Here is a 26,879-nt window from a genome sequence, read left to right as displayed (position 1 = left end):
ATCAGACCTATTAACTAACACCTCTAATGCTGGACTCCCCCACCCATTGACCTATTCAGACACCAACCCTAGACTATCAACTACTTCTAACCCTGTCATTATTAACCCCCTACTCAACAAAATGTCATACAAACCCCATTCTCATTTCAGCCCATATCCACTGACACCATTAAGAAACTGCCACAAAAACCAAAACCTTGCTCCACCTCAGCTGATAATCTTCCACCACACTACCTCAAACTGGCTGACAACTCAATTGCCTACCCAATCAGTATCCTTATAAATAGGTCTTATCTAAATCAGAAGTACCAACCACATGGAAACAATTTTAGATCACCCCCATCCACAAAGGAGGCAACTCTTTTGAACCATCCAATTTCTATCCTATATCCATCTTGTCACCCTTATCCAAAATTCTCGAGAGAGGTATCGATCAGCAGGTAATGCAATATCTATTGCAATCTTTTAATCAAATCTCAGCATGGCTTCTGACCCAGCCACAGCACAGCTACAGCTCTATTATCCTCTACAGACACCGCAGACAAGGCCAGAGATGCAGGATGCTATACAGCCTCAGTTGTTCTTGATCTCTCCTAGGGCTTTGACACAGTATCTCTCCCCTTATTACTGAACACACTGTATAACTTAAGCTTCTCAGACACAGTAAAATGGTTTCAGAGCTACTTCAAGGATCGTAAACAAGCACTGAAATGGTCCAATGAACTCTCATCCTTTCTCCACATCCCTACTGGAGTCCCTCAAGGCTCCATCCTTGGACCCCTACTCTTCAACATTTTCACAAACAATCTTCACACTGCCTCGCACCCTGGAACTCTCATTCAATGTGCTGATGATTCCACCATAATCTGTGCTGCTCAATCACTACCAGAACTACTTTCAGAAACTCAACAGTCCTTTATTGCAGTCGAATCATGGCTGCCCAACTCTTTCTTAATTCAAAGAAGAGTAAACTAGTACTCTTCCACCCCAAAACACCTCCCTTGTCACGGATCATTTCAACATCCTTGCATATGACAACACTGTCATAGAAATAGTGCAGGAAACCAAACTTCTAGGAGTTATCATTGACAATAAACTTTCATTCAACCCCCATGTACAGCAAAATATAAAGAAAACTCATCAAAAACTAGGACTGTTATATAGAAACAAACATTTCTTTACTGCAGCAACCAAAACTACCCTTGCAAAAACATTTTTACGTCCCTCCCTTCTTTACGGTGCCCCTATCCTAACTAACTTTCAAACTTCTACCATAAGCAAGATGGAACAGTGCTGCAACAAAGTTGCAAAGTTTGCCACAAACTCTAAATATCACACACACCACTGTAAACCACTACTAAAATTAAATTGGCTTGAACTCCCCAACCAACTTGCCTTTATTCAGCTATCCACCTTGCACAACCTTATCTTCAAGCCTACTGCCTACCCTGCACTAGCCAATTTAGTCATACCTTACATACCAAATCGATCCCTAGGATCAGAAGACAAAAATCTCTTAGCTGTCTCAAAATCTAAAAGAAAACCAAATCACTCTCTGTTCTCATACTCTGTCTCTATACTATGGAATTCAGTACCTCTAGCTACCAGGTCTATGTCTGGCTTAACCCATTTCAAAGCCTCTTTAAAAAAATCATCTCAAAAATACATGGCTCTGCTTCTGCATAAAGCCTGCCTAATGCTCAGCTCTTCCTCTTCTTCCACACTAGCCTCATCCTCCTCTTCTGTCACATTTCAATCCCTCACAATCTACAAGATCCTAAGGCTCTCCTAACTCCTTCTCTGTTTCTATACCATATCCTTAAGCTACTGCTCAGACTGTAATGCCTCTATTCTTCTTAACTCTCTCACTATCTTTTTGCATCACTAACTTTCTGGCTATTATTTTCCTAACTGAAACCAACATTCGATTTTTTCATGTACTTTAACAGTCAATGTCATACATTGCACTACCTACATACTAGTTTTGGACACTATTTACTCATAGGCTATCTATGTGGTGAGAGTGACTATTATTGTCTATAAAGTTTTAACTCTATAGAATTGTCAAGGTGTAGTATATATTGTAATATCTTGTAACATAGTTTATGTTCTTTCAACTTATTCTTGTATAGTATTTCTAATGTAATTTGTATTGTATTGGATTATACTGTATTTGTATTGTACTGTACATGCAGCGTTTCTCCCCGGGCCTCTGCTGAAAACAGGTTCCGTAGAGCCAGTCAGACCACCCTGGTAAGCAAATGTCAAATTAATAAAATAAAATTATTAATGCCAAAAAATCAAGGTCAGCCATCATGGGGTTTATTATTATATTTATGATAGATTTTTTTTTGGTTTAATAAAACTAAATTGCATAAGGTAGATGTTTAAAAGTTTTACAGTCTTATCTGATTAATGGAAAAATTGCACAACTGTTGAAAACAATTGAAATCATATAAAGGGGTTTGAGTCTGTCTGATGGAGAATTTCACAGCCTTGAAAAACACTTTGAAATCATACAAAAGGGTTTCCTTTTTTTTTTAGTTTTTCAATTATGAAACAAAGAAGTTAAAAAACAAAGGCATTATGTACAAAAATAGGAAAATCTAGAAAATGCAAGTCCTTTTCTGAATACCACTGACAAAACTCCTTTAAAGGCCCTTCTTTCCATCGAGTGCCATTTAACTGGCCACAAAAGTGTCCAAAAATGGAACATCTAACATTGGTTCTCTCAGTTTTAAGAATAATAAAACAATCAGCACCATCACACGCATCTTCATCAGAGCCACAGACAATATCTTTTAGCTATGATGAGGAAGGCTTAAGAGCTGAAAATTGTAAATGAGTGTCTCTAACTAAGGCCAGAGATATTTAATAGTTGGAATTTGGAAGTAACCCTATCACTCAAGGTAATTTCAAGTACACAAACACCTGCAGTTCTGCAGATACAGACCTTCATTTTTAATCTCTGCAGTATGGAGTAGTTTAATATCGTCACAGAAATTGCCCAAGCAGATTCTATTTCCTTCACATAAGTTTCAGAACCATGTACCTAATGCACATGCACCGTGTAATCAGTCATTAAAGAAGGAAAAACATAGAAAGAACTATATCGCCTTCTTCTTTTTTCTGAAAGGAGATGGAGGGCGAAGAATGTTACATGATACAGTTTTATTCTCCTGTAGGATCAAGTTTAGGCTATGACAGCTCTGTGGTTCTCTGTCAAAAGATGTTATGTTCAAAGAAACTGTCAACTTTATGGGGGAAGTTTTTGATTATCCTTCTAGAGAAATCTTATTTACCAAGAAGTGCCATTGCCAAATGGTGAGGTTAACAATACAAAGTGGATGACTTGAACATGGTTACTTTTAGCTATTGACTAGATGGTATGTGATAGCAGAAAAGACATGAGTTATGCCAATAATGTGAACACTGTGCCACTTCTGAGGTAAAATGGAGGATGGATTTTGTAGGTGAAAAAGTGATTGCCTATATTGTATCTGTTGGAAGTAAAGTTTTAGGATAAGGGTTTATTTTAAAGCAAATTAAAGCAATTTTGCAATTTCTCCTAGATAAAGATATTGAAGGTAAAATGGGAAGAATTAATTTAATTTTAGATATGTTTATTTTATATATATATATATATATATATATATATATATATATATATATATATATATATATATATATATATATATATATATTTGGCAGATCATGTATCCACATTTTAAAATATGCACACATATAATTGAATAAATGTATATGTTGGGGCAGTTGGTACAACAGTGGCCATAACAAAACATGCATGGTTAAAAAAACAAATCTTGGCCAGAAGATACCAAGGACAATTTACAGAATCCCTTTTTGGCTAAACTTGCTGATGGCATACTTATAGATATAGAGAAACATATGAGGACAAGAAAGACAGCTGTGAAAGAAATGTTTCATGACCATTTAACTCGATATATTAGAAACTTCCCATCTAACTGCGGGTCATACTGTTATAAGCAGCAAACTACAAACCGATGTTATTATAAACAGAGACAATTGTCTGCATTGGCTTCGCCTACACTTGTCATATGAAGGGTAACCACTAAGAAAGTAAACCATCTTGGTGACTTGGATCCAGATTTGCCACATATCACCTAATACCATCACCTTGTAGGAGGAAATGTATTTCATTACTTTACACACTGGCAGAACATTACTTCAGACATGTGGGCACTTCAAATAACCTTAGAAGGTTATTCCATAAAATTTGGGAAAACATGTACCTGCCAGCCAATTAATGAGATATGACCAACTACATATTTCTTTTAAAGTACAAAATCTTGATTTACAGCCTGCTATCGGGTACTGCAGTCACCATGGTAATGTCCAGCTCTCCAAAACGAAGAGACGGTCATGCAGTATACTTGGTGATGTCAGTGTGGTGTTTGTGTAGCAGACATCATGGTGTATTGGTGAGCATGGTGATAACAGCATATGTCAAGCAGATGTTGTATCATGCTGATGTTATATGCGGATGTTGTGCCAGACAGATGTTGTGCCATGCAGATGTTGAGCCTGCAGTGCACTCTTCCTTTTTGTACCATTTATTTATTTATTTTAGTTATTTACCCATTTTGGCCTACAGATCTGCTTTTTCAGCCACAACTTGGCCGGTGAAACAAACAATATACTAGTTATACTGCAACCGAGTAATAAAAACAAAACAAACAACTCAAATCAAAGGCAGTAACACTCTCTCACTCTGTCTCTCTCTGCACACACACACACACACACACACACACACACACACACACACACACACACACACACACACACACACACACACACACACACACAATAAAACACAACTTCAGAGCACACAGGATCAAAGTGCATAAACACATCACACTGCAGGGGAAAATGGAAATAAAACAAAACTGGGAGGGTAATAGAAGCCAAGAGGGTAATGCTTCAAACATGAAAGGGAATGAAGTCATGAAAAGCAAGAGACATTCATGAAATAAGTAAGATATTAGAAGCAGGTATGCTTCTCTTATGTAAGATCAAGAGTAGCTCATCTGAGAATAACTTCAGAGGTCATAACTGCTCATATCTCACATATAATCTGTGTTAACTGCACAGATCAAAACCTACTTTTTGTTTCAAGAGGGCAAGCCCCCCCCTTACTACAACACTTTCTTAAATTATATATACCAGGCTCACAGTTATGCAGCATTTGGGGGAAGGAGAGTATCCTCACAACTGTGCACAGTGGTATAAATCAGTCACTGCTTTTCAGCATGAGAAGGCGAGTGATTTCCATGGCATTGTTGATTAACGAAGCATAGTGTAGCTAGCTGATATATGGTGTAATAACAAGGCTAATGACCACTAGCACCCTTATAAGTCTAGCCGCGCAATCTAAATGTAACCCAAAAATTTGATTTATGTAAGGGGTGATTTACTGACTGCTTCCATCCATCAGAGACATAGGTGCCAGACCATGTGTGAATTTCCCATCCATTGGTTCATGTTGCACTTAAATAAGGTTGGGGAAGAATTCTCTGAGAAACATATTTGTCTCTCTAACATGTCCTATTTATGTCACAAGCAAAATTTAGGTCTGTTGATCTAGTAATTCTGATGCCGTTTGTTTTGCAGATGTGCACAAGTTCATCAGAACAGGGTCCAGGGATGCTTCGGTAAATAACACCTCTCAGTAGTCTGCATGACACCGAGTGAAGAGACAGGGCTTTGAGGCAATCAGTGCAGGACACTGTGTTTACCCCCTACCGTCTTTTTCTAAGGAACCTGCATTTGTTTGGTCAGGTTAATATTAAAGGGGGTATTATACTGTATGATGGGTCTGATGAGGGCTGAGTATATTGGTTTGGCTAAGACTAAATGAGTGCAATATCATTTTATTTGGCAAAGAATCTCTCCATCCAGATTATAGTATAGAAACTCCCACTCAAAAATGAAGATGTGAGAGACCTTGTAATATGGGTAAATAACTGCATGGACTTTGATCATCATGTTGCAACAGTGGTCAGGAAATCCTTCTATCTAGCACAACTGATCCCAAGGGTATTTCCTCTAGATCCAAAGAGATACTTACCCCTCTATATTATGCACGGATCTGACCCATCATAGAATAAAATGCTCCCTTTGGAATGTATCAAACAACTGGAGAGGAGACACCATAGGCTCTTGACAAAAAAATATCATAGGCCTGAAGTACTTAAGATATCAAGAGAGGCTGGAGGCCTTGTCCCTTTATTCAGTGTCTTGTAGATTCCTTATGGCAATTAGTGCCTTGTCTTCCAGGTCACTGGAGATCTGGCAGTCCAAGACCTCTTATTTTTCTACAAATCAAACAGTGTAGCAAGCCCTAGTACCAGATATCTGAACCTGCTTGTGCAAGTAAACAAATCATGCTGGAGAGAAATATTTGTCACACAATGGCTACCCCTTCCCTGGAACAAACTTCCTGTCCAGAATAAACAATGTGATGCACTGTTCTCCTGTAAGAAGAAATTAGACATCTAGATAGGTATTCATAAATTCAACACCCCTCCCCCTGTATGACTGACCTATAGTGGCCTGGAAAAGGAGGTAAGGTCTAAGGGTAGGTACTGGTTAGGCGTCAATGGCCACATGTCCCAGTTGCCTCATACATTCTATTTTTCTATGATCCGAAGAATCTTCTGGATTCACTCCCTATTTATAACAGCTACTACAGTAGATAGGTACTCATAGGTTCACAGGTAGGTACTTGGCTATCGGCCCAAGGGCCTGTTTAAGGTTAGTCAACAAGGTTCCTTGGCTTTCGCCACCCAAGAAGGTTATTTTCCTGTGCCCCTGTCGAGCAGAGCCACAGAAGTGATCCCTGAGGTGAATTTCCTATTTCCCATCCACTCATCAAGATTTTTCTTAAAGAGTGCTAATGAGGAACTCTGCTTGACATAGATAGGTAGCTTGTTCCAGAGTATGGGAAGTCTCTGGTGCAGGAATCTATACCTCCAGCTAGTTCTGTTTATTGTGGTGACAAGGTTTAGGTCCCTGGAGTGTGTAGCTCAGAGGGATTGGGATTTCTTTAGGTGTAGCATGTCCAACAGCTCTGTGTTTGACATAGCTTTGATTGTTAGACAGAGATCACCTTGGAGTAGGCGATATGCTATGGAGTACAGCTGGAGTTTTTTGAGACGATCAGCATAGGGCATCTGTTTGAGTCCCATAATCCTCTTTGTGAGGTATTTTTGTGGCCTTTCCAGCTTGTGAGGTACATTCCAAAAGGGGCGTTGTACTCAATAATGGTCTAATGAGAACCAAGTAGAGGGGAACAATGACCTCTTTTCTCCTGGATGAGAACCCTTTTGTGATGAGTTGTGTAACCAGAACAACTACAAGAATATAAGTAGGCACACAACGGGAAAAAGAACAATAATATAAGTGCAACCTCAACAACTTTAATACAAGTAGGCATGCAGCTGTAAAAACAATTATATAAGTAGGCATGTAACTTCAAGAGCAATAATATAAGTAGGCATGCAACTGTAACAATAATATAAGTAGGCAAGAAGGATTTCCTAACTACTGTGGTGATGTGATTGTCAAAGGTGAAACTACTGTCCACCTGAGTCCCAAGGTCACACCTTTGGCATTAAGTGGACTGCCACCTATGTGTTAGTTCATGGGTACTGAGTTTTTACCAAAGAAGATGACAATGCACTTTTTGGCATTGAGCTTGAAGCCATGGCTCTGACACCAGGCATCAGTCTCAGTGAGGCCTTTCTGTAGGATGTCTACGTCTTTCGGGGACTTGACTATGGCACCAAATTTGCAGTCATCTGCGAACTTCATCATCCAGAGGCCCTCTGTGTTAGCCTGTACTTCTGAGAAGTAGATACCGAACAGTAGAGGACCCAAGATTGAACCCTGTGGTACTCCACTTGTTACAGGTATGAAGTCAGATTTGGAGTCTGCAACTTTTACAGTGTGGGTTCTGTCAGTGAACCAGTTGGTGACCCATCTTGTGACGAATGGATTTATACCCAGTTTAATGAGTTTATCTATAATTCCAGAATGGGGGATAGTGTCAAAAGCCTTGGCGAGGTCAAGATAGGGTGTGTGAACTGCCTTACCCTTGTCTACAGCTTTGGTGACTGTTTTAAAGAAGTTGATCAGGTTCAGGAGGCATGATCTGCCCTTCACAAACCTGAACTGGGTGGGGTCCAGAGTCTGGAGGCTACCAATGTCTTTCTTTAAGAGTTCCATGATGATACATTCCATTGCCTTGCAACCAGGCTCATCAGGCTAATAGGGCAGTAGTTCTCAGTGGCTCCCCCTTTGTGGAGTTTTATAACTGTTGCTGTGCACCATTCAGTGGGTACAAAGCCTGATGTGAGGCTGTGATTGAACATGGTGCTTAGGTGGGGAGCCAGTTCATACTGAAGTTCGTGTAGAATGCAGCCTGGGATATTGTCCAGTCCCATGGATGCTGTATTCTTAGCTTTGGAGAGTGCAGTTTTTACCTGCTCAGCTGTGATTGCAGTGGCACTGCATTCTTCTGGTATGGATATGGGCCCTTTAGGGGATGAAGGGGGGGTAAAGTTGGCAGTGAACCTATCAGCTAGGATGTTGGCGATATCAGTTGGTGCTGTAATTTTCTTTCCATTGTGCTGTAACTCAGAGCAGATCTGGGTGTTGCCACTGCGATTCTTGACATAGCTATAGAATTGTCCTTTTATAGTCACATCAGAATAGGCTAATTTTGTTTATCTCTGCCTCTCTGTAGGTATAATTTCTGAGGCAGTGGTTGTAGAACTTGTGGTCACTGGCAGAAGAGTGTCTATTAGATTCTGACCTGCTCTGCTAAAGAGGGGTAACCTCCTCTGTAAGTCTAGGGAGGTTCTGGCAGATGGAACACTGAATTTACCAGAACATCTCCATGACAACTGCTATACCACAATTACTAAAATAAATGACTCCCATTATCCCTAAATATGGCCCCTTAATGTTTTTTTTTTTACAGTTTCTTATTTTACTTTTTTAGAGTTCATTTTTTATCTACTTTATTCTGCTTTCCTGGAGATAATTTACCTTTATAATTCCTTTCATAAATAAGGAAGCTTCTGTAGTTTGACTCATACTTGCTGTTAGTTCTGAAAAAGGCTGTAAGTTTTGTTTGTATGTTTTGACATTTATTACAAGAAATCTTACCTGTCCGATGTCACTGGTTTGTTGTTGACTGTCTTCCAGTCATTTGTCCCACACTCACAGCAGTAAACATAGTAGCCAAGGCAATCATCTGCATCCTTTAGCTTGTCCCAACGTACGACTGCTGATGTTTTAGTGTCTCTATAGGCCACGACTTTCTTTGGTGGGGGTAGAGGAGCTGAAAAAAAAACATAGAAAGACTGTTTTCAGTATTTTTCGTCTGACTCATGATTCTTTGCTAGAAAACTCATCAACACGGTGATTTATTTATTACTTGAAACCTTTACAATATTTTAAGCATGATCTTTTGCGACTCCTTTCAGGGAATACTTTTGTTGTGCTATAAATTTGTATTACTCACAGCAAACGCTGTTCAAAAGATTTGGTCAAAAAGGCACATTAGAAAAGAAGTGCCTTAACAAGCCTGTGCAGTTGGGGTTAACAAGGGAGGATTACTAAGTGTTATTTTTATCTGGGGTTGGAAGTAGGAGTGCAGAGCACCCCATGCTGCTTTAGTGTCCACAGCGGTACAGAAGTATAATATAATGGGGGTGCTGTCTGGAAATTTAGAGACAGGAAATTAGTATAGCCTCTTACTCAGGTGCTTGCATTGTTCTGCAGTTGCACTAACTTGTTTTTTTTTCCTTTTCCATATGCTTTTTACCTCTCTTCCTACAATCCATCAACCCCACCACTCCAATTTGTTTTTTTACCCATCTGAAGGGTTGTTAGAATGGAAGTGAGAGCAGACTAGAGAGGACATTATATAAGCTGTGTCAGTGGTTTCTGCCAACACCCACATTTACTTCTGCACTGAAGGCATTCCTATTGACCATAATGCCACCTCTGGGTAGCTGACATGGGTAATCCCATCATTAAAAGAATCTGCTATGTCCGAATCATACATGTGCATGGTTCCACACATGCTAATGAGGGCTGCTTTTACCAGATATATAAGGGCAAGGACAGATCTTTCACTCTTATGCCCTTTGCTATCTGCAAGCCTCCACATGCTGGTGGTGAAATGGCAGAGCAGACTGTCCCCCTCCTCAGATGGGCGCTGAGCTACCATTGGCTGCTCACATCCATCCCTCTCTGTCTGTCTCTTCCAACACCCAAACAGCTACTGGAACACAGGTCACCAGGGTTGTAGGCAGGGCTTTACTTTGTAAGATGTACTTTGTAAGATAAAAAGAGCATGTGTGTCTTTTGATTAGTGACTGCAAGATTCAAATGGATAATTCATATTTTACCCAGGACCCTGCCATTATACAAAGGAATCATTTAAAAAAGAAATGTGCTATGGGTTTAAATAATATTTTTGAATAACTGGCACTTCAATTCTGTTCTGGCAATATACACTGATGAGATTTGCTGGGTGTGGCTCTCAGAAGTACTGAACATGCCCATGAACATGGGGGCACATTTGCATTGCATCTGCAAGTGCACATCATGCAATACTGGAGTGGAAGGGAACCAGAAAGATGATGGAGGATAAGAATGTCTCAGCATTATGTGTATGTACAAATCTATATTGTATATTTTTATCGAATCTGTAAAGTTCAACGTAACATGTCCAAACACTTCACAGTGTGCCCTTTGCCCACTGTTGAGTGATCTCAGAGATGGTATCTATAATTAACATGGGATATGGGGTGGGGTGTAAAGGGGAGGGTGGCTTGTCCACCTCCAAAAAAGAATTATTTTTGAATCCACTAATTTTGGTCAATCTTGTTGCTTTTGATTATATGTGTACAGCTAAGTGTCATATAGTGATTTATTTACATGTATATACATATTTAGATGATATACAGATTCATATATATATATATATATATATATATATATATATATATATATATATATATATATATATAGGGTACACAACTTATTGGATAGTAGTATACTAAAAGTCATTATAATGAATGCAAAATATTAAAATATCAAAATACTGAAACTTTACAATGTTGAACTCAAAATACCTAGAACAGACATTCACTATGCCAGAACACAGCTATTCAGCAAATAATAACATTGTTCTGTTTTTGAAGCTCAGAAATGAGCACGGGGGGGGGGGGGGGGGGGCAATTTCAGCTCTCTACATATGTAGGGGAACAGGTATTTTCATTTGATATTTGAACATTTTGCAATTTGACATTTCAACATTGCAAACCTTGTTTTATAATTTTCATATATATTGTTTTTTTCAGTAAGTTGACATGGTTGTACACACACACACACACACACACACACACACACACACACACACACACACACACACACACACACACACACACACACACACACAAATATATATATTTGCATTGTTTATATAACTAGATTGTATTATATAACATTATCTTGTTAAGTGATCTACCATTTATTTAATTTGTTGTCCTTCTTACCAGGCTTGCTCTCTAAATAGGAAGCACTAAGTGAAACTTTCCTGTTTAATAAACAGAAAGTAAATAGAAACAAATAAGTAAACCCACCCTAGTTAATCTTGTCTTTTATACACATTTATTTAATCTATATATGTTTGTATTATTCATCATTTACTTAGGCTGGACACTTTAGAGGCAGGCCTGATGTTAGAGATTTTGCATTTAGCCTGATTATTGATGTCCTGAGTTCTACAGGAGGTTTAGATGTTACAGGGTCATGCAGGCAGGCGTGTGTGTATGTGGGGTGGCGTAATCTGTCAAAGTCAGGCTTTCTCATATTGTAATGGGGTCTATATTGAATTAGCGAATGCTTAGAAAAGTGAACGCTAATTCGACCCCTTTTAAGCAAAAACTTACAATCTCGAACACCCGGAACAGCGATTTTTTTCACACGGCAAAAAGATTGCTGGGCCAGTTTCAGGAATTCACCATTTCCTCCACTGTGGTGCGATCTCGGAGTTGGTATATTTAAGTAGAGGGGTGTGGGGGGGGCACATACCCCCCATATTATATAATGTTTTGATTTTTTTTTTTGTGGACCAGCGATTTTTTTCCCTGGGGAAAAAAAAATTCCTGTTCTGGGTGTTCGAGATTTTAAGCTTTCGCTTAAAAGGGGTCGATGAATTAGTGTTCACTTTTTTAAGCATTTGCTAATTTAATATAGACCCTTGTAATGGGGCTGGTAAGAGAATGAATCACTGCAATGCCACTGGGACAGACAACATAAGAAAATGCAGCCAGCCAGATGGCTGATGCAAATGGATGTTTGAGAAAAGGCTATAGCAGCATGAAAGCATGCTTATGTTGTGCTCTTTACCTCTCCTCCCATTACCACTTACATGGTATGTGGTGCAAATTTAGGCAGATACAGTCTTTCTGCTGATGAGTAATTGTTGCTTGTAGCCTCAGTGTTTTCTGGGTTTTTACAGGTTTGGCAAAATCATGCCAAGTGCAAATCACTATGGAGACAGGAAAGTCCCTGTTGAAGGCGAACCAGTGCCTACCAGATCATTCATACAAGCAAATACACCTCAAGCTTGGTTAAACAGAGTGACTCCCATGAATTACTCCAGGTGCAATTAACTGTTGGTAAGACCCCTCTTCCAATCATTGCCAGCTATAGGACTCCCTCCATGAACCAGGGCACCCACTCAGCCTACCTGGATCTACTTAAGTCAATCCAAATACAACCAAACACTCTGGCTTTGGGTGACTTTAATTATCCATCCATTGACTGAATTAATTATATGCGCAATAACACTCTCACCTAAAGGTTCCTGGACTCGTTAACTCCAATGCCCTGAACCACCTTGTTGACACCCCCACAAGGGGCTCAAACATTCTGGATCTAGTGTTCACCGACATGGGGGATCGTTGTACTATCCCAAGTGTGCTGCCCACCCTGGTGAGGTCTGACCACAAACCTGTCTCATTGGAGGTAACAGCAACATCAAACACCCTCCAGCAGCAACTAGAGTGAAAAACTTCACCAAGGCCAATTACGACTTCTTACATGATGGCATAAACAGCTTCATACCCCCTCCCCCCACTGATGAAGAGATTACCTATGCTGGGATGTACACTAATGCTTTACACAAGCATCTATACAATTGTATTAACTCTGACAGGACCAAAGATCCTCAAGGAAGAACAAACCCACCTGGTGGGCATCAGACATTCATGGGCTACACAACAAGGGGAAGAAATTGCTGTATAAGAGTAGAAAGTTATGGTCTCAAACCTGGAAGCACTCTCTCCTCAACTTAACTAGGTAAATAAGACATCTTGTAAAGTCCTCTAAAGCTACTTATGAATCCAAATTAGCATCCATAGCTAAGGAAATCCATAAGGCTTCTGTAGCTACATCTGAAACCTCAAAGGAAAAATCCAGATTTGCTCAGAGCTTGTAGTTAATGGTACTACAAATACAGAACCAGGTGATATAGCAAACCTGCTGGCTGACAGGTTCAGTGGAAACTTCATTTCCCTGTCCCCATCACATATAACACAAAGCATCCGTACTCCTGTCCCCACCTAGTATCATCAAGGAGCAAGTCTTAAACCCCCTCTCCAAGCCTAAAAACACAGCCACTATGGGAACAGACAACATCCCAGGCTGCGTTCTCAATGTATTAAAACAGGAATTAGCAACACTGCTGGGTACCTTGTTCAAACACAGCTTTAGCATGGATTTCTTCCCTGCTGAATGGAGAATAGCTGCCATCATCCCTTTGCATAAAGGGGTACATCCATGGACCCTGAAAACTATAGACCTATAAGCCTATCCTTCTTTATCTTCAAGGCCATGGAGCATATCATCATGGATCTTATCAACAAAGATATAAGTATAAACACTTGACCCTACCCAATTCGTCTTCATCAAAGGGAGATCATGCCTGTTAAACTTGGTGGACTTCTTTGAGACAGTCACCAAAGTCCTTGAAGAAGGTTAAAGTGTGCATACAGCCTACCTGGACTTAACCAAGGCCTTTGACACCATCCCCCATTCAGGCATTATTGATAAACTTGCCCAGTTGGGTATCATAGGTTCATAGGTTCATAGATTAGTACTAAGCTAACTGCCCTTGAGAGCCATTTTAAGCCTAGCCAATTATCCCTTGTGAGACTCAAACCCTGCACCTTGTGCTTGCAAGGCAAACACCTTAACCATTAGGCCACCCTCCCAACCCCTTTGGTTGTCAGGTGGGTTGCAAACCGCCTCACCAATAGAACTCATACATTCAAAATAGACTCTACCTCCTCCAGCAAACAAGAAACCACTGATGTACCACAGGGGTATGTTCTAGTGCCCCTAATGTTTGGAGGATATTCTCTGAAGTACAGGCAAAAACTAAAGGTCTGTGACTGACAAAGTTTGCAGATGATTACAAACTAGGAGTGGACATTCAGTTCCCTAATAATGTCAGTATCCTGCAAGAAGGACTTACACAGACCAATGATTGGTGCCAAAGTCATGGACTTACACTCAGTGCAAAAAAATGCATTATCATCCCTTTCAGCAAGGGTGATGTTTCTCCAAACTACTCCATAAATAGCAATACCTTAAGCATGCAATCACTGGTGAGAGACCTGGGCACTCAGGTTAATAGCAACCTTACCTTTGATCACCATGTCTCCACAGTAGTAAGAAGGACATTTTATGTTGCTCACCATATAAGTAAGGGCATTACCTCCAGAAAAAAGGAGGTTAAAAACCCCCTTGTACTCTTCCCGGGTCTATAGCAAAACATCGAAGTATTAAAACTTCGAATGTTCTGATATCGAACACTATTCAGTGAACGCTAAGAATAGCGAAGCTGCAGAACAGCAAATTCTTTCCTTGCGAAAGAATTCGGTTGGCCGTTTCTGTGGCTTTGCTATTCTTAGCGCTGTGGTGGAAAGTTACAGGTTGGGTTCAGGTAAGTGCGATTGTTTGTACGTTAGGATTAGGGTTAGGGGCTGGTTAAGTGAGTTAGGGTTAGGGCGCAGGTTAGGTGAGTGCGCGATAGTGACGGACCTTAGGCTTAGGGTTTGGATTAAGGTAAGTGAGTAGATAGTAGTGTATGTTTAGTTTAGTGTAGCGCTAGATGTAGGAATTTAAGTGTATGTGTGTGGTTGCTGTTTGTTTGATGTGCTTGTGTTGTGTGTATGTGTTTCAGAGCAGCAATTTTTTTCCATGGGAAAAAATTTGCTGTTCTGAATGTTCGATATTTTCATGTTTAGATGTTTTGGGGCCGATGAAATAGCGTTCGCTATTTTCATATTTCGATAACGTGATATAAACACTGCTTTTCTCATCAGACCAATAGCAGAGTATAATGCTCCCTTTGGTATGTACCTCTCTAAGCACCTGCAGCAATTGGAGAGATTGCAAAGGCTTCTTACAAAGAAAATTTAAGGTCTCCAGCACATGTCATATACAGACAGACTGAAATCACTGTATATTTACTCTGTGTAATACAAACTGCTCAGAGGTGACCTGTGCCCTGCAAATAAGGCAATGTCTGACCCTGCCGAGAAATAAAGTGATGTGACTGAGTGGGAGACAGAGAGAGACAGATAGAGAGAAAGCAGGAACTGCTAGATTTAGAAGAAGACTCTTTCTAGGATCAATAGTCCTGTTTCTGTGTGGCTAGTTGTACACAGTGTAATATGGCGCCTGAGCTGCACTCAGTTTTCCAGTTTGGTATTTGACTGGGATGTCTTCTGCATGGGAATGTGCACAGCCTGCATGTTCTTGCTCTGTATCTATGTGCGATTTCACTATTTACTCTGGTTTTCTCTCATATCCCAAAGACATACCATAGTTGGCTTGCTGTTTCTTAATTGTCTGTAAGTGTGCATGCATACCATGTCTGAGTATGTGTATGCAGGTGGGTGGGTGGCTGTGATGTCAGTGTATTTATTGCAATGAGCTGGCACATAACAAATATAACTTTCTCTGCCTTGTGCCTATTGAGAGCCCTATTAGGCTTTGGCTCTTCCCAAGTCTGATCTGAATTATGCAGGTTACTGGATAACAAGTGAATGCATATGCTTATTTTGCACACTGAGAACATACAGAATAATAAGCCTGCGGAAGGAGATTATTTGCTTCTTTATAAAGTAGGAAAGACTATTTGAACATACAGTGTAACATGTAACTTTTAATATTTCCCACAGTGTGATTTTTTTTTTTTTGCAACATGATCGATACAGTTATAGTTTACCTTTCTATTTGGTACCACAGCTCTGTTAAGTATTGTTCTAACTGCTATTGCTTTTACTATTTTTCATTTCTTTATGGTTATATCTTCTTCTTCTTCTTTCAACTTTTTCTGTTAGGAATCACCAGAGTGGATCATCGGTCCGCATATTCAAAACATATTCTTTTTATACCTATTTGATATTATCTATTTGAAAATCTCATCTGTTTCTTTAAAATAGGAATTTGTATACAATTATATATTCAAATATCACACAACATTTTTGTCTTTGTATATATTTCCTTGTTCCTCTGCTCCCTATCACATGGATAAAACTTTGAGCAAACTAACCTGTAGTTACTGCTGTGGATTGTTTACACTAGTAAATCTAAAATCAGACATTTGAACCATCTTGCTTTATAGAATCCCGGTCTGAACTTAGTTCTGCTAATTCTGTGAAGCATTTTTTGGAGTTTTGCATTTTTCCTTGATGTAATTCATATTCTAAGTATAGCGGGGAGGGCCATCATTACTTGTATATCAGGGTGCAGACTGAGTCACCAACCTAGCCTTCTCACCTCATGGATAAAGATTGAAATTACAACCATCCCTGTCATTGTTCATTATTATTTATACAACAACAGTATTTATAAAAATAACATTTTTCTTTTAAACGTGCTATTGTATAATTTATACTTCTTGGCATTTCTGTATCTCTGCACTACTCTGAGTTAACGGGATGAAATTAAGAGGCATTGCACCCGCATACCCCAGTGAGTATGGCTATGTATGTGCACTAAGTGGGTGGTGTTCATTTTCTGCTAGAGTAACCATGGCTTCGGAATACCAAATGAAAAGTCTATTTCCATTGGGCAGCATGGGTATATATAAAGTATAACAAACCGTTTTCCTTTTTAGGTTCATAGATCATTATTAGGCTGCAGTCCAGGAGATCATTAAGGAGTCCAGCCCAAATTCACAATCGCTACAAAACACTGTCTGGTTAAGTGACTTGCTCATGGATACACAGCAGGAGCATGGAGGCAGAAAGATTCAAACGTCAAACTCCATACTCTTAGCACAGGAAATAGCTCATTCATACATCCGAGCTTTAGTCCGTTATGTTAAACTGCCAGACTGAACAAAAGCATACGACCCTGAGAGTATCTGACATCTCACCAGTCTTCATCTGTACTCTGCAAATCACTTTATTTAGATGCTGAGCCATGGAGGAAGTCAATTTTAATTAAATAAGTGTGTTCATTTTGGGGGGAATCTATATCATAAAAAACTAAGTATTGCATTCATTTTGCCATTTATCAATGAGAATAAACGGCTTATTCATTCATTGCATTGATTTGTGTTGTATCATACCTATCAAACACAGTGGTGGGATACAACAGATTTCACCTCCTTTTTGAAGTCCAATGTACTTCATAATGGGTAAAACATCTCCATTATATTTAAACTGGTGATTTACCTTCATATCCACAGAAATCAACGAAGCAGACTTATGCAAATTCATAAATTTACTCTCAAGTATTTTTCTGGCAGCTACTTTCAATCAATTGTTTTAGGGGTGCTTATCTTTGTTTCCCGTTTATTGTGTTACGTTAAGACAATGACCCACAGTTTTGCAGGCAATGTATGCTACATTAGTCTGATAACATGGTACATTAGTTTCATTTCTGATCTTGAATTACTCATGCAAACACACAGAACTACTGACTTTGGAAATGGTTGCTGCTTTTAAAGGGTGGTATGCATTAATCCCCCCCCCCCCACACACACTTTAAAATGAGGATGAAATGCAGTATAATTTTTCTTTTTCATATTTTTTATTTGACATTTTCACAAGCTGAGAAAATGAAATTTGTTAAGAATAGGACAATAAAACCTGCAAGGAATAGTTGCAACAGAGACCAATATTCAGTCCCGTGGGATCCCTACAAAAATCTGTAAAGTAAAAGGATATGTACCCTTTGAGTGCATGGAATTGAAAAGATAGTTGTCATGAGAAACTTGCAGTTCTGAGCCAAGTGTAAAGGCAGGTATTCATTTCCACAGTTGGCGTACTCAACTTTGTCCATGGTCTGACCCAGTTCTGTAATTCCGCTTCTTATAATATCACCATAACAACCCAGACAATGAGAAAAGAGCAGGACGTTTCAGGGAAGAGAAATGTGTTTTCAGTCTTATTAGTTAGTCGTATTTATGCATTCGTTAAGTGAGAAAGTGCACTCCTTATGAGAGCCATTGTTCAGTTGTGTGGGAAGGTGCATCTTACACGGAGCTGGCATGTATCCACTACTGCTACCTTTGTCTTGTGCTTTCTGACTGCCAGAACAGGATTAAGCTCATAACAGGCTTTCTTTACTTCCTTTCTTTTCTCCCCAAACATCATCTAAGTGTTATGTCTTCATTCACAGAATATTGTTCTCTCCTGATGTCACTGAGTCATTGGTATAAAATGTATTGTACTGCATAGTTTGGTAAGCTATGAGTTAACATGTTTATAAATGACAGCTGCATTGTATGCTATGCAAAAAAAGGAGACACCATCTGAGGTAAGTTTCATTCCTTCTGTAAACTAGTGTTGACCAAAATTTGTGGGGTAGGATCTGCAAATTATGAGTAACAAATATGTTTTTGATTAAGCTATGAATGTACCATATTATATATTTTTTTATAAATTGAAATCTGTTCCACTTATAAGTAGTCAGTAAAGCCAATATACATTTGTTTTAACATTGTCACCAAACTAAACAATTAGCAAAATTTAATGACAGAATTACGAATGTTCAATTTTTAAGAGGCAAGGTTAATTCGGCAGGGCAAATTGTGATTTAAAACATATTATTTCACCATGATAGGCCTAGATGATCGAAAGTCAGTGCTGTCTGAATTACCACAATAACTTCTTAGCCAAGCTTTTCCACACAACATACATTGCATTTTTTTTTTTTAAATTTGATGGGGTGGGTCTCCATCGGATTACCGAAGTTTCAAAAATTCGAACATCATACAGCTGTGACCATATGACTGAAGTTGTGAAACTTCAAACGTTTTGAATGGTGTTCACTGTACAGAGTTGTTACTGTTTTCTTCACTGTAGTGCGATCTCGGAGTTGCTTTATTTAATTATCAGGGGGTGTGGGGGGTGCAGAGGGGTTTGCCCCCTGCAAAAATATAAAAAAGAAAAAGTTTTTTTTATTTTTTTTTATTTTAGCTTCAAAGTTTCAAAACTTTGTTATATGGTCTTGGCCGTATGATGTTTGAAGTTTTGAAACGTCAGTAATCCGATAGAGATCCGATGGGGTACATCAATATCTAAAATCAAGTGCAAGCAAATTTATTTCACCCTGTATGACACTGCCTGTGGTATTTGTAAAGAAGCAGCACATTTTATTTAAAGTAAGCAGAGCAGGAATGAGTTTTATGTTAAGAAGCTCATACAGGCACTCCTCTGTTCCGTGACTGCTGCTACTTTGTGATTATTTTGGAAGTGTTCATTTACATATGTAGAAATGCCAAGCTCTTCCACCTTACCAATATAACCAAAACAGTCATCCGCATAAGAGGCCCAGCTGTTCTTATACATATCTAAACCAGTATTTGCTCTAGTATAATTTGATAGTGTAGCCCAGGCATTGGCTGCTCTCTCAGAGAACCAGTTACCAGATCTCTTATTCCTACACAATCTTTACAAAGGCTGCCCAGTGCTTCTCTACTAATCTTTTTCTCTAAGTACCCTATATACCTGAATAAGATCTCTTCTTACTTATCTATATGAGAAAATGTATACGTTCAGCTATTTTAATCTTTCATAACAACTTAAACTTTCCTACCCATGGATGCCCTTGGCATATTTCTGCTGTACTCCTTCCAATTTTCACAATAGTTTTTTTTATACAGTTTCCATATTATTGTTATTATTATTCATCATCATCTTCTTTCGGCTGTTGCCATTAGGGGTCACCACAGCAGATCATCTGTTTCTATTTCTTTCTGACCTCTGCATCTTGCTCTGTCACACCAACCATGTGCATGCCCTCTCTCACCACATCCATAAATCTTACCTTAGGCCTTCCTCTTTTCCTGTTACCTGGTAGCTTCATCCTTAGCATCTTTTTCCCAATATACTCAGCATCCCTCTTCAGCACATGTCCAAAGCAATGTAATCTTGCCTCTCTGGCTTTGTATCCAAACCTTCTAACCTGGGCTGATCCTCTAATATAATTATTCCTAATCCTGTCCACCCTCGTCACACCCAGTGCAAATCTTAACATCTTTAACTCTGCCACATACAGCTCTGACTCCTGCCTTTTTGTCAACGCCACTGTCTCCAACCCATATAACATAGCTGGTCTCACTAACCTCTTGTAGACCTTCCCTTTCACTCTTACTGAAACCCAGCCACTGGGGATGCACAAGCCAGTGCATTTCTTTGTGCTGGTCCCAAGCCTGGATAAATGGGGAGGGTTGCATCAGGAAGGGCATCCGGCGTAAAACTTGACCAAATCATTCATGCGGACAACAGTAATTATTATTATTATTATTATTATTATTATTATTATTATCATCATCATCATCATCATCATCATCATCATCATCATCATCATCATCATCATCATCAACAACTCTAATGTCAGTCTAATGTAGCTTATACACAATGATTTCATCATTTCTGATTTCCAGGAGTTTAAAATATTTTTATATTACCCACAGTTTTATAACTATCATTAACTAATTGGTAGATAGAGTAAGGAAAAATCAAAGCTAAGTCTAGCCATATACCCAGGTCCCTAAATAAATTCACAGTTTCAAACACTATATGATGGTTAAATATACATCATTCAGTATCTCATATGCTTAGTTTTGATGTACTCACTAGCATATTATTGTCCTGTGCCCAACTGTTCAACTTAGTAAAATTGTTTTGCATACCTGGCCTGTCTGTAACAGATGTAATCTGTTTTTCTATCTTCAAGTCATCTGCATTCAGACTGTAGAACACCTCAGACAAAAAAATATATAAATTAGAAAAATACGACATAAATAATTATGGGCCCAGGACATGTTTTGTATACTTGCACTATTTCTTGTTTCCAGCTTTTATTGTATTGCAGTTTGTTTCTTTAAATGTGATTTACTTTAAAATTGTCTAACTTTAAAGTAGTTATTTTTTCAAGGAGTTTTAAAAGTTTTTAATTAGGGCTATTTAGTAGACATTTGTTTTCCATTCTCTGAGTGCAAGGGGACCAAATGTAACCGATTTGTGGGAGGAGCTCAGAATAATTTTTTTTATTTAAGCATTAAGCATTGTAGAAAAGATTTAATATTTGGAAGCTGTTACTTATTTTTCTGGGATAACTTTTCTCAATATTTCACTTTATTTTTGCATTTGCTGGTATTTATGTTGTTTCAGTGCTGCACTTTTTATTAAGGATAGGCAGAACAGGAAAATATTTAACCTCTCTGAGCTGCCACTGGTTTTTGACTGCTGCTGTGTGATTATTTTGGAATTCTTCATTTAAGATTTGCATGCCTGCATCGTTTCTTGTTTCATTGCAGTTTGTCACTGTAAATTTGTTATACTTTAAAGATGTTTTCCTTTGAACATTAAAAAAATCTTTGTTAAAGCCAGTTCATAGGTTCATAGGTAGGTACTAGGCTATCGGCCCAAGGGCCTAAGTAAGCCTAGCCAACAAGGTTCCCCTGCTTAACCCACCCAAGAAGGTTAATTTCCTGTGCCCCTTTTGAGCAGAGCCTCAGAAGTGATCCCCGGGGTGTATTTCCTATTTCCCATCCACTCATCAAGATTTTCCTTAGAGTGCTAATGAGGAACTTTGCTTGACATAGATAGGTAGCTTGTTCCAGAGTATAGGAAGTCTCTGGGACAGGAATCTATCTCTCCAGCTTGTCCTGTTTATTGTGGTGCCAAGGTTTAGGTCCCTAGAGCGTGTAGCTAGGAGGGATTGGGATTTCTTTAGGTGTAGCATGTCCAACAGCTATGGGTTTAACATAGCTTTATATGTCAGGCAGAGATCACCTCGGAGTAGGCGATATGCTACGGAGTAAAGCTGGAGTTTTTTTGAGACAGTCAGAGTATGGCATCTGTTTGAGGCCAGTAATCCTCTTTGTGAGGTACTTCTGTGGCCTTTCCAGATGCTGCAGATGTCTTGTGAGGTACATTCCAAAAGGGACGCTGTACTCTATAATGGGTCTAATGAGTGCCGAGTAGAGGGAAACAATGACCTCTTTTTTCCTAGATGAGAAACCTTTTGTGATGAGGTGTGCCACATAAAAGGATTTCCTGAGTACTGTGGTGATGTGATTATCAAAGGAGAGACTACTGTCCACCTGGGTCCCAAGGTCTCATCACACATTCGGAGTTAAGTAGACTGCCTTTTACATGGTAGTTCATTTTTAAGGTTCATGTTCCTTGCATTAACAAATGTTGGTTGGGTGGGTAGCCATTTATTGTCCTCATTTGATCTTAAATTTATAAGTTTATTGGACATCGACGTGCTGTTTGCAATATTCTGAGAATGAGTTACAATTTAATGTGAATTTTTATGTTTAGTTTGATTTTTATTGTATTTCCTGTTTTAGAAGAATTGGATCTGACTCAGCTTGTTTACTTTAGTAAGCATGATGCAATTAATTTATAGCTAGCTATAAACATTTATCTATCGACTTAACCAAGCAATATATATATATATATATAGAGAGAGAGAGAGCGAGAGAGATAAAGATGACTATGTTACTTTTAATCTAAGAAATGTTTCATCTAATCACAAAATATATTAAAACAATTCTAATACACATTTAATATAAACATAGGCAGTTGAATCGTATTACATCTAAAACTTCATATACAGGAAATAATCCTCCAGAATTACTTTTGTGATGGGGACTTGCACCTCTGCCCCACTATGTGGGAAGCTTTTGCATTTATATATCTCCATTTTTGAAGGAGTTGTGACCCAGTGATGGAGACACTCATACACTAACTCCACAGTAGCACAACTGTGAATAAAGAAAAAGGTCCAAAACTACACCAGCTTTGATTTTTCTATAGCCTTACACATGCTTCTGTTGAATGTGTTTCAGTGATTTGTGTTTTCAGTGAAACATATTTTAGATTAATTGTGACAATGCTTTTTTTTTTGTTTGGATGAAATGTGTTATAGAGCAAATATGTACACACACACACACACACACACACACACACACACACACACACACACACACACATAGATATATATATATATATATATATATATATATATATATATATATATGGATCTACTTCACATTATTGAAAACTCAAAATACTGAATTTCATTTGACTGAGACCACAATACCTAATTTTCAAAATACTGAAAACTCATTTGACTGAGTCTCATTATATTGAAAGCTTACAGTGCTGAATTTCAAAATACTAGATTTTGCAGCATAGACATGCACATTTACAACATCAATGACTAACTCTTTCCAAAACGTAAAACCTATTTACTTACCCTCTTAACAGAAACTGGACAGTATAACACCAAACTAGAGGGAGGCTTTGCCCCTGTACCCCCAATGTGGGGGGTGCTGTGCCCCCACACTCCCCCAACTATATATACTAACTCCAGGATTGTAGTAGAGTGTGGCAATGGGCATATACCTTTTACTTACCTTACAGACTGTACATGCTGTGACTTCTGCAAGGACTGCACAAAACATCCACCATATTACTTTAGATACTTCCCATAAAAATGTAGAGAGACATACCCACATTTAGAAATACTACAACACTACTTTCTATGTTACTGTCAGTATTCTGATAGTTTGCACTCTAAGTTACAGTAATTTTGTTTATCGCAAGCAAGTCACAGGTGAAATATATATATATATATATATATATATATATATATATATATATATATTATAATCACAAATGATTGGTCAATGATTGTTTTGGATGACAGGCAGAAGTGCAGTCTTTTTGGTCGAATATTGGGTTTATCAAATGGATGGTTTATTAGGTATGCATTTCGTCGAACTCAGGTAAGTGTAATAGGTGTATTTGCTTGCAAATGTGTGTGGTTAGGGTCAGACTAAGGGTTAGGTTAGAGGAGAGATTAAGTGTGCGTGATTGTGAGTATTTAGGGTTAGGGTTAGGTTAGGGGATAGAGTTAGTGTATGTGTCTGCATATGTGTGCATGTATGTGTGTGTGTGTGTGTGTGTGTGTGTGTGTGTGTGTGTGTGTGTGTGTAATGACTGTCTGAACTAACTTGTGTAGTTGAAATGTTATGGGAAGTTTTTTTTTAATTTAAGATGCAGGTTAGGGGCAGGGTTAGGTCAGGGTTATATATGCGTATGTGTGTGTGTATATATAATAAAACCTACCCTTTGTACTAGATATGTGTTTTTTTATTCCACCACTAGGGGGTCCAAGAGGATAAGTAGGTATTTTAAAGTATCCATTCAATTATGTTTTTTGCATGCTGGTAGAAAATCAGTGTATATGGAGAAAGCCCACACAGACTAATCAGGAATGAACCCAACTCCCTGGTTCTGTGAGTGAGACCTTAACCACTGAATCACAGTACTGCACAAAATAAAGTAAAACAACTGATGAAATGAGAAGGGAGTTAGTTAAACCTAGAAGGATGGATTAAAATGAGACCCATTTTAATAAAGGTCTTTATTAAGATGAAAGTAAAGTAATGGATATATTCTAAAAGGTAGAAGAAAATGTAACATAGATTTTAAGTTTTTGTGGAAAGTTTAATGTGAGGAAAGTAGTAAAAATATTGATTTGGAAAGTAAAGGGTATTATGTCTGGCAGTTAGTACAGAAGATTAAGGCTGTGAACTGTTAATAACCTACTTCCTGTGGTACAGGGTTTGATTCCCTTAGCCTTCTTTTGCCTATTGTGTGGCATTGAGCAAGTCATAGGTTCATACGTCCATAGGTATGCACTAGGCTATTGGCCCTAGGGCCTATATAAGCCTAGCCAAATGGTATCCTGTCTTTTGCCACCCAAGAAAATTATGTTCCTGTGCCCCTGTGAAGCAGAGCCGCAGAAGTGATCCACGGGGTGAATTTCCTATCTCCCATCCAATCATCAAGATTTTTCTTGAAGAGTGCTAATGAGTTTTGTTTGTTTGATATAGATAGGTAGCTTGTTCCAGAGTATGGGAAGTCTCTAGGACAGGAATCTATCCCTCCAGCATGTTCTGTTTATTGTGGTGACAAGGTTTAGGTCCCTAGAGCATGTAGTTCAGAGGGATTGGGATTTCTTTAGGTGTAGCATGTCCAACAGCTCTGGGTTTGACATAGCTTTGTGTGTTAGGCAGAGATTGCCTCTGAGTAGGTGATATGCGACAGAGTAAAGCTGGAATTTTTTGAGACGGTCTGTGTAGGGCATCTGTTTGAGGCCGGTAATCCTCTTTGTGGGGTATTTCTCCAGCCTTTCCAGTTGTTGTAGATGTCTTGTGAGGTACGTACCAAAAAGGGCGTTGTACTCTATAATAGGTCTAATGAGTGATGAGGAGAGGGGAACAATGACCTCTTTTTTCCTGGATGAGAAACCTTTTGTGATGAGGTGTGCCACGTAGAAGGATTTCCTGACTACTGTGGCAATGTGATTATCAAAGGAGAGACTACTGTCCACCTGTGTCTCAAGGTCTCTTGTCACACTTTCGGTGTTAAGTAGACTATCGCCTATGTGGTATTTCATGGGTACAGAGTTTTTACCAAAAGGGATGACAATGCACTTTTTGGCATTGAGCTTGAGGCCATGGCTTTGACACCAGGCATCTGTCTCAGTAAGGCCCTTTTGTAGGATGCCCACATCATTAGGAGTCTTGATTATGGGTCATAGTTTGCAGTCATCTGCAAACTTTGTTAGCCAAAGACCTTCTGTGTTAGCCTGTACTTCAGAGAAATAGATACCAAACAGGAGAGGACCTAGGACTGAACCCTGTGGTACTCCAATTGTCACTGGTCTGAAGTTGGATTTAGAGACTGCTACTTTCACAGTGTGGGTTCTGTCAGTGAGCCAGTTGGCAACCTGTGACATAGGGATTTATACCTAATTTAGTGAGTTTATCTATAATTCCAGAGTGGGGGATGGTGTCGAATGCCTTGGCGAGATCAAGATAGGCTGTGCGAACCACCTTACCCTCATGTACATCTTTGGTGACTGCTTCAAAGAAGTCTGTCAGGTTTAGGAGACATGATTTGCCTTTTACAAACTCAAACTGGGTAGGATCCAGAGTTTGGAGATTACCAATGTCATTGTTTATAAGTTCCATGATGACACATTCCATAGCCTTGCAGACCAGGCTCATCAGGCTAATGGGCAGTAGTTCCTGGGGTCCGTGGTGGCTCCCCCTTTGTGGAGTGGGATAACCGTTGCTGTGCGCCATTCAGTGGGCACAAAGCCTGAGGTGAGGCTATGATTGAACATGGTACTTAGGTGGGGTGCCAGTTCATTCTGTAGTTCATGTAGAACGCAGCCTGGGATGTTGTCAGGTCCAA

General features: G+C 39.0%; 1 protein-coding gene across 3 annotated transcripts in view; it reads right to left on the bottom strand.

Moving 5' to 3' along the window:
• Nucleotides 1-9,183: 9,183 nt before the first annotated feature.
• Nucleotides 9,184-26,879, bottom strand: part of LOC122811408 (myomesin-3-like) — a 482,129-nt gene continuing 464,433 nt past the window's right edge. For all 3 annotated transcript variants that reach the window (XM_044083257.1, XM_044083248.1, XM_044083240.1), the window contains one exon: nucleotides 9,184-9,388. In XM_044083257.1, coding sequence (XP_043939192.1) covers nucleotides 9,210-9,388 — 179 coding nt within the window. In that variant the 3' untranslated portion in view covers nucleotides 9,184-9,209. The remainder of the gene's footprint in view (nucleotides 9,389-26,879) is intronic.

Source organism: Protopterus annectens, chromosome 1.part1, assembly GCF_019279795.1.
Source record: "Protopterus annectens isolate FY-2018-M chromosome 1.part1, PAN1.0, whole genome shotgun sequence".
Taxonomy (NCBI): domain Eukaryota; kingdom Metazoa; phylum Chordata; order Ceratodontiformes; family Protopteridae; genus Protopterus; species Protopterus annectens.
This window is presented reverse-complemented; position numbering and strand designations above follow the sequence as displayed.